Source organism: Haemorhous mexicanus, chromosome 1 (assembly GCF_027477595.1).
Source record: "Haemorhous mexicanus isolate bHaeMex1 chromosome 1, bHaeMex1.pri, whole genome shotgun sequence".
NCBI classification, from domain to species: Eukaryota; Metazoa; Chordata; class Aves; order Passeriformes; family Fringillidae; genus Haemorhous; species Haemorhous mexicanus.
Window position 1 is genome coordinate 18780731 of NC_082341.1, and position 15850 is coordinate 18796580.

Genomic DNA, 15850 nt, shown 5'->3' on the forward strand with positions numbered 1-15850 from the left:
AAATAGTAATGCAATAGTAATATAAAAACATCTGGCTAATATACCTTCATTTCCATGAAGGAAAGTCAATGAAATCATTTCCTATTATATACATACAAGTACTCATATTAAGATCCGTTGTCAGATTTTCAAATACTTTATTCAAGTATCTACATGCCAAACTATTCTGATAAGCCCTTTCTACTGCACAACAAAATTCTTTAACATGAGAAAAAAAAAAATCTTGTTTTCATTCCATCTATAATAACCACAGATGGGGGGGGACTCTGAATTTCTCTTTAGATATTAAGAGGGAGATTTTAAATGTGCAATCATACATTTAGGTTAGCAAGTGACAGTGCAGAACAGGAAACAAGTATAAAATGCAACTCAGAAACAAGGCTGGCAAGTAGATCCAAAGGCAACATGAGCTGGGCAAAGACCAAAGTTGAAGGGAAGTACTTCTATATCTGCCAGGGTAACAGAGCACACCTGGAGCCTCGAAGAGGCCATCACCCAATCGTGCTCTGATATACCAGGATACCATTTACAGATTTTTGTTTATACTTCCACTACTATGCAAAGCTTCTTTAAACACATGAAGAGATCTTGCCCTTCACAACTTGCCAATGACTTCACAACTCAAGTTCCCTCTGAACTAAGAATAATTATAATAACACAACCAAAGCAGTTAATAAAGCTCTATGGATAATACTGCTGTTTGTACTTCAAATACAGACCACCAGCTTTGACCACGAGGACTACTACATTTACTACAGAGAGGAGTGGCCAGGCCTCCTCTACCACCTTTGTTCACATGACATATCAAATCCAAAATGTAAAGCATCAGTGGTACAGTAAACATGGAGTTCTTTTCTTAAGATCTCTGTAACAGCTTCTGGATTTAGACCAAGTAGTATTTTGCATACTTCCTGATAGATTCCAACTATGACTTTAACAAAAAAAGCTCATTTTCTTGTACCTGCTGAAGTGTGTCTCTCTATATTAGGAATACTTTCTACAACTGACTTTTGTTCCTGCTATTTCAGGTCCAACTGCTGCTATCATCCAATTCTTTCACTGAAAATATCAGCAAGGCTCTAGATACAAAGGAAGATGTCCAAGACAGTGCAAAAGGAATAGCTGTTTCAGCTATGACCTCTAAAAGTAATCACGTTTTAGTGCTCTTCTTCATGATCCTAAGATCCCAGAAGTGCAGTCAACCTACTGGTTAACATTACTCAGCTCTTAAGATGACAGGAAACCAATTCAAAACCAGATTAACTTCAGAGATCCTGTCAGGTCCCCTCTGTGTTCAATCTAATGCTAACAAAAATAACTTAATTATTTTGTATAGCTCCTTAAATTACTATTATTTCTCATTATTTGTCAACTTAAAAGGGAACATATACTTGGAACAACCAACTACTATATTACATCATCTTCAGCACAATTTAAGACCAAGCATGAGACACACGTTAGTAGCATTTTCACATGCACTAGGCATTCAGATTAATGAACTGGATTTAGGATTTTCTGTCTCCTCCAATTTGTCCACCACCTGTAAGCAGCCAAAAAGGCAATCACTGAGTTCATATAACTGCTTAGGAGTTGGTACAGAAAAACTACCGTCTTATTCCTTACTTCTGCTACCATAAAGGAAAAGTTATGATGGCTTCCTTTCTTACAATGTAAGCAGCAGAACTGTCTCCTCCTCTGCTCTCACACGAAGGGTCAACCCACTGACAGAAAAAAAACAATCACACAGAGGGAACATGCCAGCTCCTGAACTGAGCTGGAAACCAACCAACCAGCCTCCACTAAGCCAAACAAATCCAGCATCAGCCATTCCAAACAGCACCCTCCCCTTGCAGAACCATAACAGGAAGTCTCTTCATCTACCAGGAAACATCAGACAAATGACATTCAAGGAAAGGCAGAGATGAAATCACATGACAGCTAAGTCTTTCCTATGCAGCAGCCCTCTCTTCCAATCCCTCCTTGTCTCCTGGCTGCCGCTCAAATAAATTTTTCAAACTTGGGAAAAGCAGGGACAACAGGGATCACATAGGGGAAAAAAGAAACACAGCATAATACCAGAATAGAGTACAGTAACAGGTTCTGCAAAGACCGAAAGCAAATTTAGAGAGTCTTCGAAACACTGCAGCTGAGGTTGTTAACAGGGTGCAGAGGCAGACTGGGAAGCACAGACACAAAAAGCATGCAGCAGAAGAGGACAGGGTAAAAAATTGGACAGGGGAGTTCTTCCTTTCTCACAGGCATAATGCTGGAGAACATACTATACTAAGTCTCACGTGAGGAAAAAGACAGACGGGAAGGAGGGAAGATGACAGAGCAAGTCAAACCAGAAAGCACGTGGCCTTAGAAACGGGGAAACAGGCTTCATGGGTAAAAAGAAGGAGCTGGGAGGGGGAGGGAAAAAAGGGGGGAAAAACGGCCGGGGGGTGGGGAAGAGAAGGAAGCAGGCCCAAGGGAAGAAGTCGGGGAGCACCAAGAAGGAAGTGGCGAGGCCGAAGGCCGGAGCGGGTGCGCTGCCCTCGCCTGCCCGCTCACCTTGATGCACTGCGACATTGCAGCCGTGCCCGTCGCAGTAGACGAGGGGGTTCTCGGCCCAGCCCCGCTCGTCGGAGCACACGCAGCAGCCGCCGATCATCTCCTTCATGCTACTGGAGAACTCACCCTCCAGTGACACCGGCAGCAGCAGCGGCTCGCTGGAGACCATCTAAGGGTTAAAAACACCGTCGTCAACACCGCGCACGCCACACGCGCCTCGCCCTCCGCCTGCCCCCTCCCCCGGCGGGGTCTCCCCTCAGTCACTCAGCCGCAGCCGCCGCCACCGCCGCCGCGGCAGCGCTTCGGGACTCATGACCGCCGGCTGAGCGCCTCGTCTCGCCCCCGCCCGACCAACCGGCCAGGCTGTGTCGGTCGGGCCGCGGCGGCTCCCGAAGCGGACGCGGCTCCGCGGGCGGGCACGGCGGCGGCGCCGGCGCGCAGGCGCACTACGCGCGCGCCCGCGGGGCGGGCAGGCCTCGGCCCGGGGCCTCCTCGCGAGGGTTCGCGCGCCGCCCGCGGAACGTGAGCGCCGCCGCGGCGCCCCGAGCGCGCGCCCCCTCCGCCCCCCACCGCCGCCGCCGCCCCCTCCGAGAGAGCGTGCGCGGGAGCGCGCGCGGCGCCCAGCCGGCGGCGCGCGCACCCGCCCTTCGCCGCGCCCGCGCGCACCTGACGGCCCGCGCGCGCACCCACCTCGGCACGCGGCCACGGCCCGTCCCTCGCGCGGGACATGGCGGGGCCCCCCCGCGCGCCGGGGCCGCGGGACAGCCCGCGCGGCGCCGCGTCCCGCCCGGCCCTCCCCGCCCCCGCGAGCGCCGCACGCGTTCCCCCCCCGCCCGCCCCTCGGCCGCGGGGGCGGGGAGGCGGCGGACATGCGCCCCGCTCCCACCCGCGCCGCCGCTCCGCGGGCCCCCTGCGCCAAGGCCGCAGGACGCGCCCCGTGCCCGCCCCCTCCCCACCCCCCCGAAATCATTTTTACTATCTTGTTTATTTTCCCCCTGATGGGACTGCAGGACTAATGCATTCCCGCTCCCAACTTTTATTATCCTGTTTATATCCCCTCGGTGTGCCTGCAGGACTAATGCGTTCTCGCTATTACGCCACTTGCCTGCCCTCACCGCAACTTTTACTATTTTGTTTATTTTCCCTGCGATGGGGCTGCAAAGCTAATGCATTATTAATCCCGCTCTTTCCTCTCCCCTCAAAACTCATGGCGCGGATGCAGCCCTGCCTGGCTATTCCTGCCGCGGCAGCGAAAGTGATTCTGAACGGGCAATCTGACAAATAGAGAAACCAGGGCGGCTGCAGACACACAAAAACAAACATGTTCTTCAACACAGCTGCTCTCTACTTTTACTAAGAGGTGGACATGTCTTTCTAGAAGTTGGGCGATTGGTTGTTTTTTTTTTTTTTTTTAATAAAACAACTCTGTAATTCTGTTGTGTCTCTAAATTAAAAGGGGCGGGGGGAAGAAAAAAAAAAGACCTGAGGGGAGCGAGCTGAGGTGGTCAGCAGAGAGGAAAATCTCAGGCTATTCAATTCTCCATTGTAAGCAGGTATGCCTGTAGCAGAAGGAACTAATTGTAGTGATTGTTAGGAGCATTAAGAAATTAAATGCAGCCTTGCAAAGTCCTGGTCGCTCACTTGCCCCCGGTTTAACATTTCTTTATTTGTTTGTTTGTTTATTTTATTTTGTGTTGGGCAAGGAAGATATCATTGATTCATCTTCATTATCATGCTAAAAGGCAGAGAAGCAGAATTTGTGTGTGGGCTGTATTTTTCACAATGATTTTGCAAGGGCAGCTGAGCTGGTATCTGTACAAATCACTGCTGAATTATGTACATTCCTGGACAGAGCACTACCTAGACCCACACATATGCAGATTATATTTCATACATTGTCATAGTCCTGTACACAAGTGCAGATGTTTTATTAGTTAACAAACTGCTGCATGGAAGGGAGAGGTGGGATGTGCACAACTCTACCCCCTGCAGACATCCGAGTCTGCAGTTTGTATTCAGGATATCTTAGGTCAAGCTCTTTTCTCTCCTTCAAGTTTTAAGTGAAATTATTTTGATAGAGGAAGAATGGCAGGCAGGCAAAAAAGAATCATGGAGGTAGTTTCCTACATGCAAGGCCCAACCAAACATGAGATTATTGCAGCCATTTCGGGCGCATTCTAAGCATTTCTCTGTAAATGTATGCTCCAAATAGCCATAAGAGTTTAGAAATTTTTGAGATATGTGAAAAAATGGAGGGGGGGGAGACTGGAATGTAGTGTGTTTCAGTTGTGTAAAATCAAAGACTGCTCTCAAAAAAACCAAAAAAACCACCCTGCACCAAATGTCCTATCAACACTGAAGAATACAAATTTGAACATAAAATTATTTGTTATTAAACATACTTAAAACGCTATTTTTATTACTTTAAAAGCTCTTAAAAATACCCTGAAAATTGCAGGTGCAAGCAATTACTTTGCAAGAAAAAAAAGCAATTAATATATCCTGGTGTTTTAAAAAAAACGCAAATTATTTGAAGCTGATAGATACAGTGTCGCAGCCCTTCTTCATTCTTGTCAAGAAAATGACATCTAATTTAAAAAGCATTCTCAATGATTCTGCTAACCCTAACAAAAAAACAAAACAAAAAAAAAAAGGTCACAGTACAGCAGCAAATCCAGCAAATCTATCCTTTATTTCCCTGATAAATTTAATTTTTAAATAAAAATATATTAAATATATTTTGTCCGATGAATTTATACATTTAGTAAAATGTGTATTGTAACAAACAATTGTAAATTTTTCTCACGACTTTTTTTTTTTTGAGGTTTTCCTGCAATTTCTTGTCTGAAAAGCAACTAGTACAATCAATTCCCAAGTGTCTTTTTCTATATTAGCTATTTTAAAGCTCAATCTTTAGCTTTCTAAAGGAGCATCACCAAAGAAAAAACTAAATACTTTGCAACAACTTGATTAAAGCTGCACTATAGCAACAACAGTATATTCGTGAACCTACTGTATAGTTTTCAAGTAAAAATATTCTAATCTCACACCATGCAACACACCAGCCCAGTACTGAACATCCCAAAATTTTGCTTTGGTTAAAATTCAGTCAAGCCTAATACATTCAATTATTTAATGAAACATTTGTTGTCTTCTTATAGATTTCTATTTAATTCTTTATATAGAAAGAGTGTACATGGACTGGAAGAAACTCCATGATTACCATTTTATGGCATTGTGTAATATTTGATTGAAAAATTTAGATAACCTCTTGATAGTTCTGTAAAACAATCATTTAGAGAAGACCTTTGAAATGCAAAATAGGAAAAGAAATGCATTACCACTAAATAAATACTGCTAACACTAAGCCTATAACAGCTATGGAATCGGAACATAAAATCTTGTAGCATATATGTTCTTATGACTGTAGTATTTAATAAGCACTGACATGACACAGAAGGCCAATTTTCTTTTTCCAAAAAAGGAAGCCTGTCCTTTTAGTGATATATGAGATTAAAATAACTAGAGAAAAATATAATTCAGTGAGTAAGAATTAATAATTTTATTGTTAATCTAAATGCAAGGAGAAAATCCAATTTGCTTAAAGGAACCTACAAAATCTAGAAGCTAAACAAGTTAGAATATAAGAAACTTAAAAGAAGATTTTGTGTTTCAATTTTTCTTACTTTCACAAACAGAATGAATGTGTAAGTAAAAAGAAAATTACACTCTCCAATTGCAAATTGTTTTAAAAAGTTTAAGGCATTCAAGAAAAGATTAGCATATATGAGTGAATAGCACTTCAGTTTCATAAACAAAAATAAAGACGTACTCACAAATTTTTACTACAAAATAATCAGTTTCAAAAGTAAAACAAAGATTTTTGAATGCTTGGTTGAAATGTCACTTTTTTCCTTAAAATGTGCAAAATCATATTGTAATTTTAGTGAATAAAACAAAGCATTGAACAAGAAAAAGTCTTTAATTTACAAAGCCTCATTACCAGTTAAATATAATCATCAGAAGAATCTTCCAAAAATAACAGAAAAAGCATTGACTTGATATAAAATGCATTCTATGTTAAAAAGCATAAATTTATATTGGGACTTGGAGCTGTAGAGCAGGAAAACTCACTTCCTTCCAGAAAGAAAACTTCTCACAGTAATTTTTATTCCATTTTCAGACTGGGTCTTTGTTGACAAAGCTGTGATCTTTACCTATGTGCAAAAAGATACATACTGCAGCTAAACAGATGCAACTGAAAACAGAAAAATTGCAGTAGCTTAGAGATGTTCAATAGGGAGAATGATCTATCTCTTGATTATCCATTTAAAATACATTGATGCTTGTCTGCCTTTTGTTTATGTGGTTTTAAATCATTAACAGCATTCACTGAAATACCTTCTAATCGTGGATATTGGCTTCATTTCTAGGAAGGCAGCAGTGAAATGGTCACTTTACACAAAATAAAATGCAACTCTTACATGTTGACCCTTGCACGGAGTGGATTTTAAATTGCAGTCTGCCTTAGATCCAACAAATTCCTTCTATCTTTGTTCAGTTATGAAGGATATAGCATGTCGACAGAACCCACATTAATAAAGTAAATTTATCTTTACATGCTTACTCTTAAATTGTATTGAGAAAGAGTGAAGTTTTCTTTTTCCTCTTCCTCTTCTTTAATATATTGCTAAAATATGTATTAAACACCTATCCAAATGCAATGTACTCAATAATTTAGACGTCTCAACATTTAACATGTGGTCACTTGGTGATGAGGAATTTGCATTGCTCTGTATATTTACATGCCATGCAAGTACAGGTAGCAGCATTGGAGGTCATGTCAGTGCATCTCCTGGACACCATGCCTCTTCATATGTTGTGCTGTTTTCTTTTATGTGAACATATTTACAAATTTTGTAATTCTTTAGACTGCTAAAAAGGGGAAAATAATTCCAGCAACTATTGCATTCCTTTTCTTGCTTTTAATTGTATTATCACCTTTCGAGAGTTTGGTGAATTCCACTTAGCTAGCAGCAATGGATAAAATTGGTGGTTTTCAAGTACTGCTTCTGTTACTAGTGTTGGCATTTAAATGTTAATTTCAGACTGAGGTTTACAGTAAACATGAAACAAGGGATTTTCTTTGACTGAACAATCTCAAACCAAAATTCTAAATAAAGGAAACCTAGCACAGGATGTTTTTAAGTGCAGTGATTATTTCCTTCTAAAGATTTAACATTCCCTAAGTGATAGAAGTTAAAGAAGTTAAATGTGATGGTTAATTTATAATTCTCTACATTAAAAAAGCATTTAAATGCTAACCACATTTTTATGAGTTAAGTCAAGGTAATGATAATTACAGTATGATACAAAAGAACCTGAAATAAACTTCTAGCAAACCATATTGAATATTAATACTGTAATAAGCCCTGAGAAGCTGGGTTAGTATACTCTGGAATGTAGATTATATGCAATTTAAATGTAACACAGGGCTTTTCTTCAAAGAAGAATTCTTCATTTCCAAGTTTGGATTTTTATGAGGTATGCATTAATTCACTGGATTTATATTAAGTACATCTACATAGCATCACTCCAAGACCAAGCCTCGGATTACTTCTATTGGCATATTTCTATGTAGGATTTGCTAAATTAACATTCCATATAAATTAATAGCCTTCTTTTCATGTTTGTTGTGTTACGATCGGCATTGTGATACTGTGTTGTGTCACAGGTCACATTTATTTCATTTCAATTCAGGAACAGTATCTATACTATATATTACATATGAGAAACAACATGCTGAATTTCCCATCAAATCTCTTAAAATGCAGAGCTATTTTAGATGGGTTTGTATAAACAAAACACATATATCTAATATAAGCGTGGGAAAGGAAAAGCTGGTTTGTTATATGCTAAAGCAAATTGGAGTAAATCAACCGCATCCGTGGGCTGGATAAGCAATACTACTCTGCTTTTCCCACTACCATTTGGACAAGACAATGTTACTTTTTTATTTAAAGTGTTTTCTTCTCAACAAGGGGCCACCACTTCCCAATCTCAAAAACACGCCCCAGAATATGTTAATTAATTGTATTGTGTCTCTGAAAGAAAGAGGTTGCCAAATGCAATAAAAAAAAAAGAAAAGGTCTTTCGATCACTGAGCTGCATTCCCACTGCTTGTTACCATCTCATTTCAATTCCATATAGATATACATGGATACATTTCCTCCAGGTACAACTTTGACCATTAAAAGCTGTTTAAGAGCGAAAGTCTAACTTGACCACATAGGGTGTATATGGGAAGCTTAACATTCCTGCTGAATTAAGTGCACAAGCCTCGGATCATTTTTTGTCAATCCTACTACGGTACTTCAGTGTCGGGAATGTGGGTAATTTCTATAACATGGTACTTCTCAATTAAAAGTAACAACAATGCTCTTCTGTACAAAAAAAAAAAAATAAATAAAATATGCAAACACATTCCACACAAATACAAAATAAGGAGTAATGAAGAATTGCAACAAAATATCTCTTCCTCTTTTTTTTTTAAATCTTCCAATTCAATGAGATAGTTTTCAAATAGAGATATATTGTTTTAGCAAATACAAGAGTATTAAATGTCCTTTTGAATGACGCCTTCTAAATTTGTAGTAATCCTCTGAAAATTCCCAAGCAGCAATCAAGAACAAATGCATCTCCTGAATAGTCAAGCAGGACTAGTAAAACAAAACAAAAATCTTTCTTTCCTCAATCTTCAACTAATGCCTTTAAATATTATTAGGGTGGTGTTTTCCATATATTATTGCTTCTGAATAATATGCATGCTTTTAACCATCTAAACTGAACTGAGTTTTTATTTGGAGGAGTCCAACAAAAGCCTGCAAGTTTTCCAGGAGTGAAAGAAAAGTCTCAAATGGTATTATCTTAAACAATGACTGCAAGCATGCAACTTCCCAAGTGTGCATGGGGGAAGAAAAGTCACTTCAGAATTATTTTCAGCTAGGTGATATACATAAACATCAACCTTTAATTTCTTTTTCTTACTGATCACCATATATGATAAATGGGGTTTTTTTTGGCAAATGGTTTTTTTTTTTTTTAAGTCTAGGCACAACTTCTAATATTTTAAAATAAATTCACAAGCTCTCAGCGATAACTTGCTAAAAACAATCACAATTCTCCTAGGAAGGATTTTCTTAAAATAACCAGTTCTCTAGAAACTCTTTCATCATCACAAATATGAGTCCCTACACGTTTTAATTTTATCTTCCAGAAATAATGTGCAAATACTTTTTTTTTTTTTCTTACATGATTAAGGGCACTTGTTGGAAATTTTCTTGAACATCAAGTTAGTTAATTCTTCCCCTATGGAAATACATGAAAAAGATCAGTCTGAAATGGTGTACTGAAAAAAAATTAATTTCAAAATCTTTTCAGGGGGAAAAAAAATGCAACAAACACTTTTCCTATAAATCAAGTATTTTAAAATCTCAAACCAACATAAAACAATCACTTGGGGGGGGGGGGGGAATCCATCATGGTGCTTATATGAAAAACAGGATAAGATTAATCTTCGTTTTTATATAGAGACTTAAGAATAGTTCCTTCCAAATTTCTCTTTGGCTACATTTATTAATCCAAATCCAGTGGGTCGGAGCAGTTTTTCCCAATTTCTTTAGCAAGTCCTGCTCTAAAATCCACCCAGAAACAGATGTTACTTTATGTACAATTCCGCTGCGGTAGTTGGGGGTTTTTACCTTTCAAGTAACACGTGAGCTACAGCCTCACGGAGCTCCCTCAGCGGATGGCACTTCTAAAGGCTCCTCTCTACTCATGAACCCGATTTCGCGGCGGGTCCCCCCACGCCGCTGCCTGCGAGCACACAGCGTGCGGGGCCCGGGGCTCTCCCTCCTCCCCGCCGGCGGAAAGCGGCGCGAAAAGAGGCGGCCGGGGAACAATGGGGAGCGCCGGGAGCAGGGGGAGCCCCGGCCGCGCTTCCTCCGGCCCCGCCGCCGCTTCCTGCGGGCTCGCGCGCCGCTCCGTTCCCTAGGGCGGCCTGCCCGGAGCCCGCCCCGCTGACGGGAGACCCCCGCTCACCCTTGGAATCCCCCGTGCCCGCGCCGCGCTGCCGAGGGCACCCACGAGTTTACTCTCGCAGCCACTCGCTCGCCCCCGAGCTCTCCCGCCCCCGTACGGCGAGCGGGGCTGCCCGGCTGGCGCGGCGCCAGCCCCGCTCCTGAGCCTATCCCGGGGTCGGGCGGGCGGCCTATGGGAGCCCTGATCCCGCTGCCCCAGGCTCCTGCCCCGCATGCCGCGAGCACTGCCCGCAGGAGAGCGGCAGCACTACAGAGGCGCCGCGGCCCCGCTGCACTGCGCGCTCCCTCCCTTCAGGGGACGGTGCTGCGCACAAAGGGCGGCTCAGCATTGTTCTCCTCCCTGACCCCCAAATCCCCTCTTCCCCACCGGGAGAGGCGAACGGGAAGAGCCGGGACGAAGGGCGAAGACGGGGAGAGGCCAACTGCCCGCGGCGCCGGCCGCTTCCCAGCGTATCCTGCCTGCCATCTTCGCCTTTCCCCAAACTTGCCTTCGTGCTGTGCCTGCCGTCGAAGCCCGCCTGCCCACCGCCCCTTGTTCCCTCCTCGCAATGGAATGGGTCTTTCACATGTCACGTCGCCTAAAAATCCCGCTGAGGCGGCAAAGGAACCTCTGCCCCATCTCAGCCACCCAGGGCATCCTTGTTGAGCTTGTGCACGGGATCACCTGCTTCACATACCCACAGGGCAGAAAGAAACCCTCAACTGTACCAGTGCAAGGTGTTGAGGATTTTGTCCTCATTCACAAAAGCGTCCTTCTTTTAAACCTTGATGGGCCTGGTTAGGTGACCAGGCGATATTTAAGCTACAGTCCTTTGCCACCTGCAGCCCAGTGCATTCCCGTCCCCACACTCCATGGAGCGGACACCAAGACACCGGGATCCAGCAAAAAACTCAAAGCTTTTGAGGAAGAGAGTGAGAGCTACAACATGACACTGAGGAAAAACCACGGCTCGATTTAAATAATTGCATAATATTAGGATTTAACTTATAAATGTTTACATTTGTGTGATTTGATTAATGTCACGTTTGATTTCCTTAAAGCCACTGACAAGGTACTTTAAAACACGAGATTAACGTCTACGAGCGATGAAATTCAACAGGCAAATCCTCTTCCCAGCGCCCCGGCTCCCCCAGCACACGGGCAGGAAGGGACCTCAGACCCCCTTTCTGGCCCGTGCAGCCCTCGGCCAAGGGAGCTCCCCGCATATCCCGTGGTCAGCGATCCCGCCCCGCAGGTGACAGGATTCCTGGCCGGTCTCTGCCGCTGCGGTACACGGGGCTCCGCCGGCGCTCCCGTTCAAATGCGACCGAGCCCGCCTCTGCCCCGCCCCCACCCGGCCGTTACCGCCGCCGCCACAGGGACACCCCGATCCCGCCCCGGCGCTTCCCGAGGGAGGCGCCGCCGCTCCCGGGTTTTCCCGGAATGCCGGGGGGAACGGAGCGGGGGGAGGGGGAGCAGCGGCGGGAGGCTCGAGCGCGGCACGAGCACGACCGGCGCAGGGGATTGTGGGTAGGAAGGTGGTCGGGGCAGCAAAGGAAGCGGCGGGCGGGGGTGGGGGGGTGAAAGGTCAGCGGCCGAGAGCCCCCGCGCTAATGGCGGGCGGGCCGGGCTGGTCCCGCTCGGCGAGTCGGCGTCGTGCCGCTCTCCACGGCTTTAAACACCGAGTGTGTCTGCCCGCGTCTGTCCGTGCGTCTGTCCGTGCGTGTCTGTGTGTCCCGGGCCGTCGCCGCCGCCCCTTGTAACGGTCCGCGCGAGGCCCCGCGCGCGCGGTATTTGTTCACCCCCTGCCCCTCCCCCACCGCTCTTCCACGCGATTTATGGGATTTGCAAATAATTCCCGGGGGGTTTTAGGCCTCCGCACTCCCTCCTACCCCGGCTCCTAACCTCCGCTTCCTCTCCCACCGCCTCGGCAGTCACCGGGGAGCTCCGTCGTCGCCGGCAGCGCGGGGCCGGGCAGACCCCGCACACAAAGGTCCCGGCCCCGCTCCCTCTCCCGCCGGCCGCGGCTCGCGGGGACTGTCCGGTGAGTCCAGAGCCATGAAATCTGCAGCTCCTGCTCGCGGCGGGCTCCGGCGACGAACGGGGGGTGCCTTGAACCGCCCCGCAACTTTCTCCCCGTGCCCCGCACCCCCGACCCGCCGCCAAAGGTAAAGCTGGAGCGAGTCCCCTCGCCAGCCCCTCACAGTGAGGCTCAAACGGAGGAGGAAAATGGGAAATGTTCACACGGAGAAGTGGTTCCCTTTGTTCTTTCATTGTTTCTACCCGAACTGGCGGATACAAGGGATAAACACTTACCTTCTCTCCTTTTTGCTCCAAAACACACACGTTCCCATCAGCTTTAAAATGCACGGTCCACTTTGGAAGCGACTACAAATGTCGGGAGAGTTTGTATTCCATTCTTTTACACTCTGCTCTTTTTAGTGTAAGATTAAGTTGCCGAGCACGTTGTTGCAAGCCCCCCGCCTTAGTGAATGGTCACGTTTAGGACCCTCCAAGTCCATCCTAATTCTGCCAGTAGAATTGAGGGTATTGGAAGTCTAAACTTTCAAAAGGAAAAGGGCCTGCATCTATCGAGCAGACCTGAAAATGCACTCAGTTCCTCACTCACTTCCACAAAATGGATATAAACACCTCACCCCAGACAACTCAATGAAATATACATTTTAAAGCTTGAATGTAGAAAAGCTGTTGCCTCGGCTGAGATAAACTAAAAGCAAATTGGCATGAAGAAAATCTACCTCAGTGTATTCCACAGCGGGAATAGTCTCTGTAGTTTAAAACAAGAAAATAAGAGCATCGTATAGAAATGCTAAGCGTAAAGTTAAAAGGAAAACAACCTCTGAGAGGAATATGCTACCCGGGGTGGAATGGGGAAAATTGCAATTTTTTAAAGTGTCCCTTTTTTGCAAAAATTACTGTATTTCTTATTTCTCCCCATGCAACCAAGGCGGGGGGGAGAGGAACCCATTTTCTGCTCTCTTTGTAGTCCAGTTGGCATTTTGCACCCAGAAACACAGGCAGTTCCTCCCCAAACCTTGCTTTAATCTGATTACGACGAGATTTGCTGATACAATGAATATTTGAAATGATCCTTGTGTCTTAGTGAGTGGGAAGCATTTCCAGGCTCCCGTTTCCAAGGCTCCCTGCTGCAGGGGAAAGAGGAGCAGTGGGGAGACCCTGCTCCCCGAGGCCCCGGTGGGGTGGCAGCCAGGGGTGAGGGGGACAGCCCCCTCCTCCAGTGCCCAAGGGTGCTGGATTAATTTAGCCCAACTCCCTCGGCCTGTGGTTGGAGCAGGATCTTTAAGTGCCTTTTCCCCCTGCATCATCACGCCTTTGCCAATTGAAAAATAAACAAATAATAGCAAAATAAATTTTAAGAAAGAGAGAGGATGCAGGCGACCCAAAGTAATTGTGGGACTGGGAGTGCATGTTGTCTCACACCCCCTCTCCTCCTCTTCTTCCCCCTCCTCCCGATGTGGCCTTAATGGCAAACTGGAAGGCCAGTTTATTTCATAGGGCCATATTACAACCAACAAGGTAAATAGGGAGTCGTGGGGGAGAGGGAGGGAGGGGGGGAGGGAGCAAAAGGGGCTTTTCTTTGATAGCGTTTAATTGGAATTGAAACATTCTGGGGCTGTAAACATTCTTTATTTATTCAGCACACATAAGCGGGCATTGTTTTATCACCATCATAATTACGGTGTCCTTTAAACTGACTGATAGCAAAGGAGATAAGGGAATGTGCCTGTAGCTCCAGATCAAATCGCTGGCTCGCCCCTCTCCCTGGGTCACCAGGATCCACACGGTCCTTGGAGATGAGGAGCGCCGGAAGATTGTGGCCTGGCTATCCCTTACGTCATGAAAGTGATTTGTACCACATTGCTAATTTGGTGCAATTCATAACCTCCTGATCTCCTTCGTTTGCAACTGCTTTTCAGTTTGCAGGGTACGATTTTTAAGATGTAATTTCCCACTGCAGAAATTAAGAGTGATCACCTATGTGCAAGAGAGGATCTTGTTTCCCAATGTTTGTTGCTTTACCTTTGTCTAATTAAAAATGCAAACTTTTAGGATCCTTTCAGAACAAAGCCTCACCAAATCCCCTTTACGTCCAAGGATTTGCAAATTTATAAAGGCTGCATTGAATTCAGCATGGGTCAAGGGGCAAAAAAAGGGTAGAAGGTCACTGCATTTTGATTATGGGTCAGTAAACAACATGGCATGTAGTATGTGTCCAGAAACTCCTGCTAAAAAGTATTTTAAAACTACCACGGGTATTAAATTCAATAAATAGTCTTAGCCCATAGTGATTATAAATTGCACAAAATTGTAGTGTGCAAGAAACACTCTAGCTCCCATGAAAAAAATAAAACAAAAACCCCACAAACTTAAAAAGCACTTAGTAGAACTCTACATTGCATCTCTGTTTAAGGGGGAAAAAAAAATAGAGAGAGAGAGAGAGAGAGAGAGAAAGAAGAAAAAATGGAAAAAAGAAAAAAACAACCCTGAAACTTCTAGGTATAAGAGTGTTAGTCAGATTATGATTTTTTTGTCCCAGGCTGATGGCTGGTATTTCTTTGTCCCGCGCATTTAGGAGATTTAGTTATACATTCTGATACGTTGTCTGACTAGAACTTAGGGCAAATTTTAGTTACTGCAGTCACATTTCACTGACTTTAAAATTGCAGAAGGATCCTATTATGCTATTCCTTGACCCTATTATATTTACATTACTGGACTCTTTGTGATAGCCTCTAGCTGCTTTCTATCTGTGTCCTCCTCGAGCAAAATATGCCCAACAGTAACTAGAAGCAGGGTGTAGTGTTAGAAATCAAGTTCTCATGTGAAATATGTATTTCCGCACAGCATCATGAAAGCAAAAGGTTTATTTAATACTTGTCAATACTTGAAGACATAGTCCAGCATTAGCAAATAATAATAAATAATAATAATACTCTAATAATGTGGCAATCCTATTGTGAAAACGGACATGACCCTTAGGTTTTCCTGAAGATTTTCAGAATTCTCCCCATTAGTACAACCAGTGGTGGACATTGCTGTTGCATTTCCCAATGAAACGTTTAAAAGACTGTAAATGGTGTGTGCATTACTACCTTGCAGAAGGAAGAGGTCAGGCTAAATTGCACTGGTATTTAAACATAATCATACTATGAAAATAAATCAAAACATCACGTAA

The 15850-nt window shown here is 44.5% G+C and overlaps 1 protein-coding gene across 3 annotated transcripts in view; it reads right to left on the reverse strand.

Moving 5' to 3' along the window:
* MLLT10 (MLLT10 histone lysine methyltransferase DOT1L cofactor) overlaps positions 1-2976 on the reverse strand; it is a 121648-nt gene extending 118672 nt beyond the window's left edge. For 2 of the 3 annotated variants that reach the window (XM_059841953.1, XM_059841936.1), the window contains exon 1: positions 2554-2722. In XM_059841953.1, the coding sequence (XP_059697936.1) occupies positions 2554-2722 (169 nt within the window). Of the gene's footprint in view, positions 1-2553 lie in introns of all 3 variants that reach the window. The other variant, XM_059841946.1, reaches the window with a different exon arrangement.
* Between the last annotated feature and the right edge of the window lie 12874 nt (positions 2977-15850).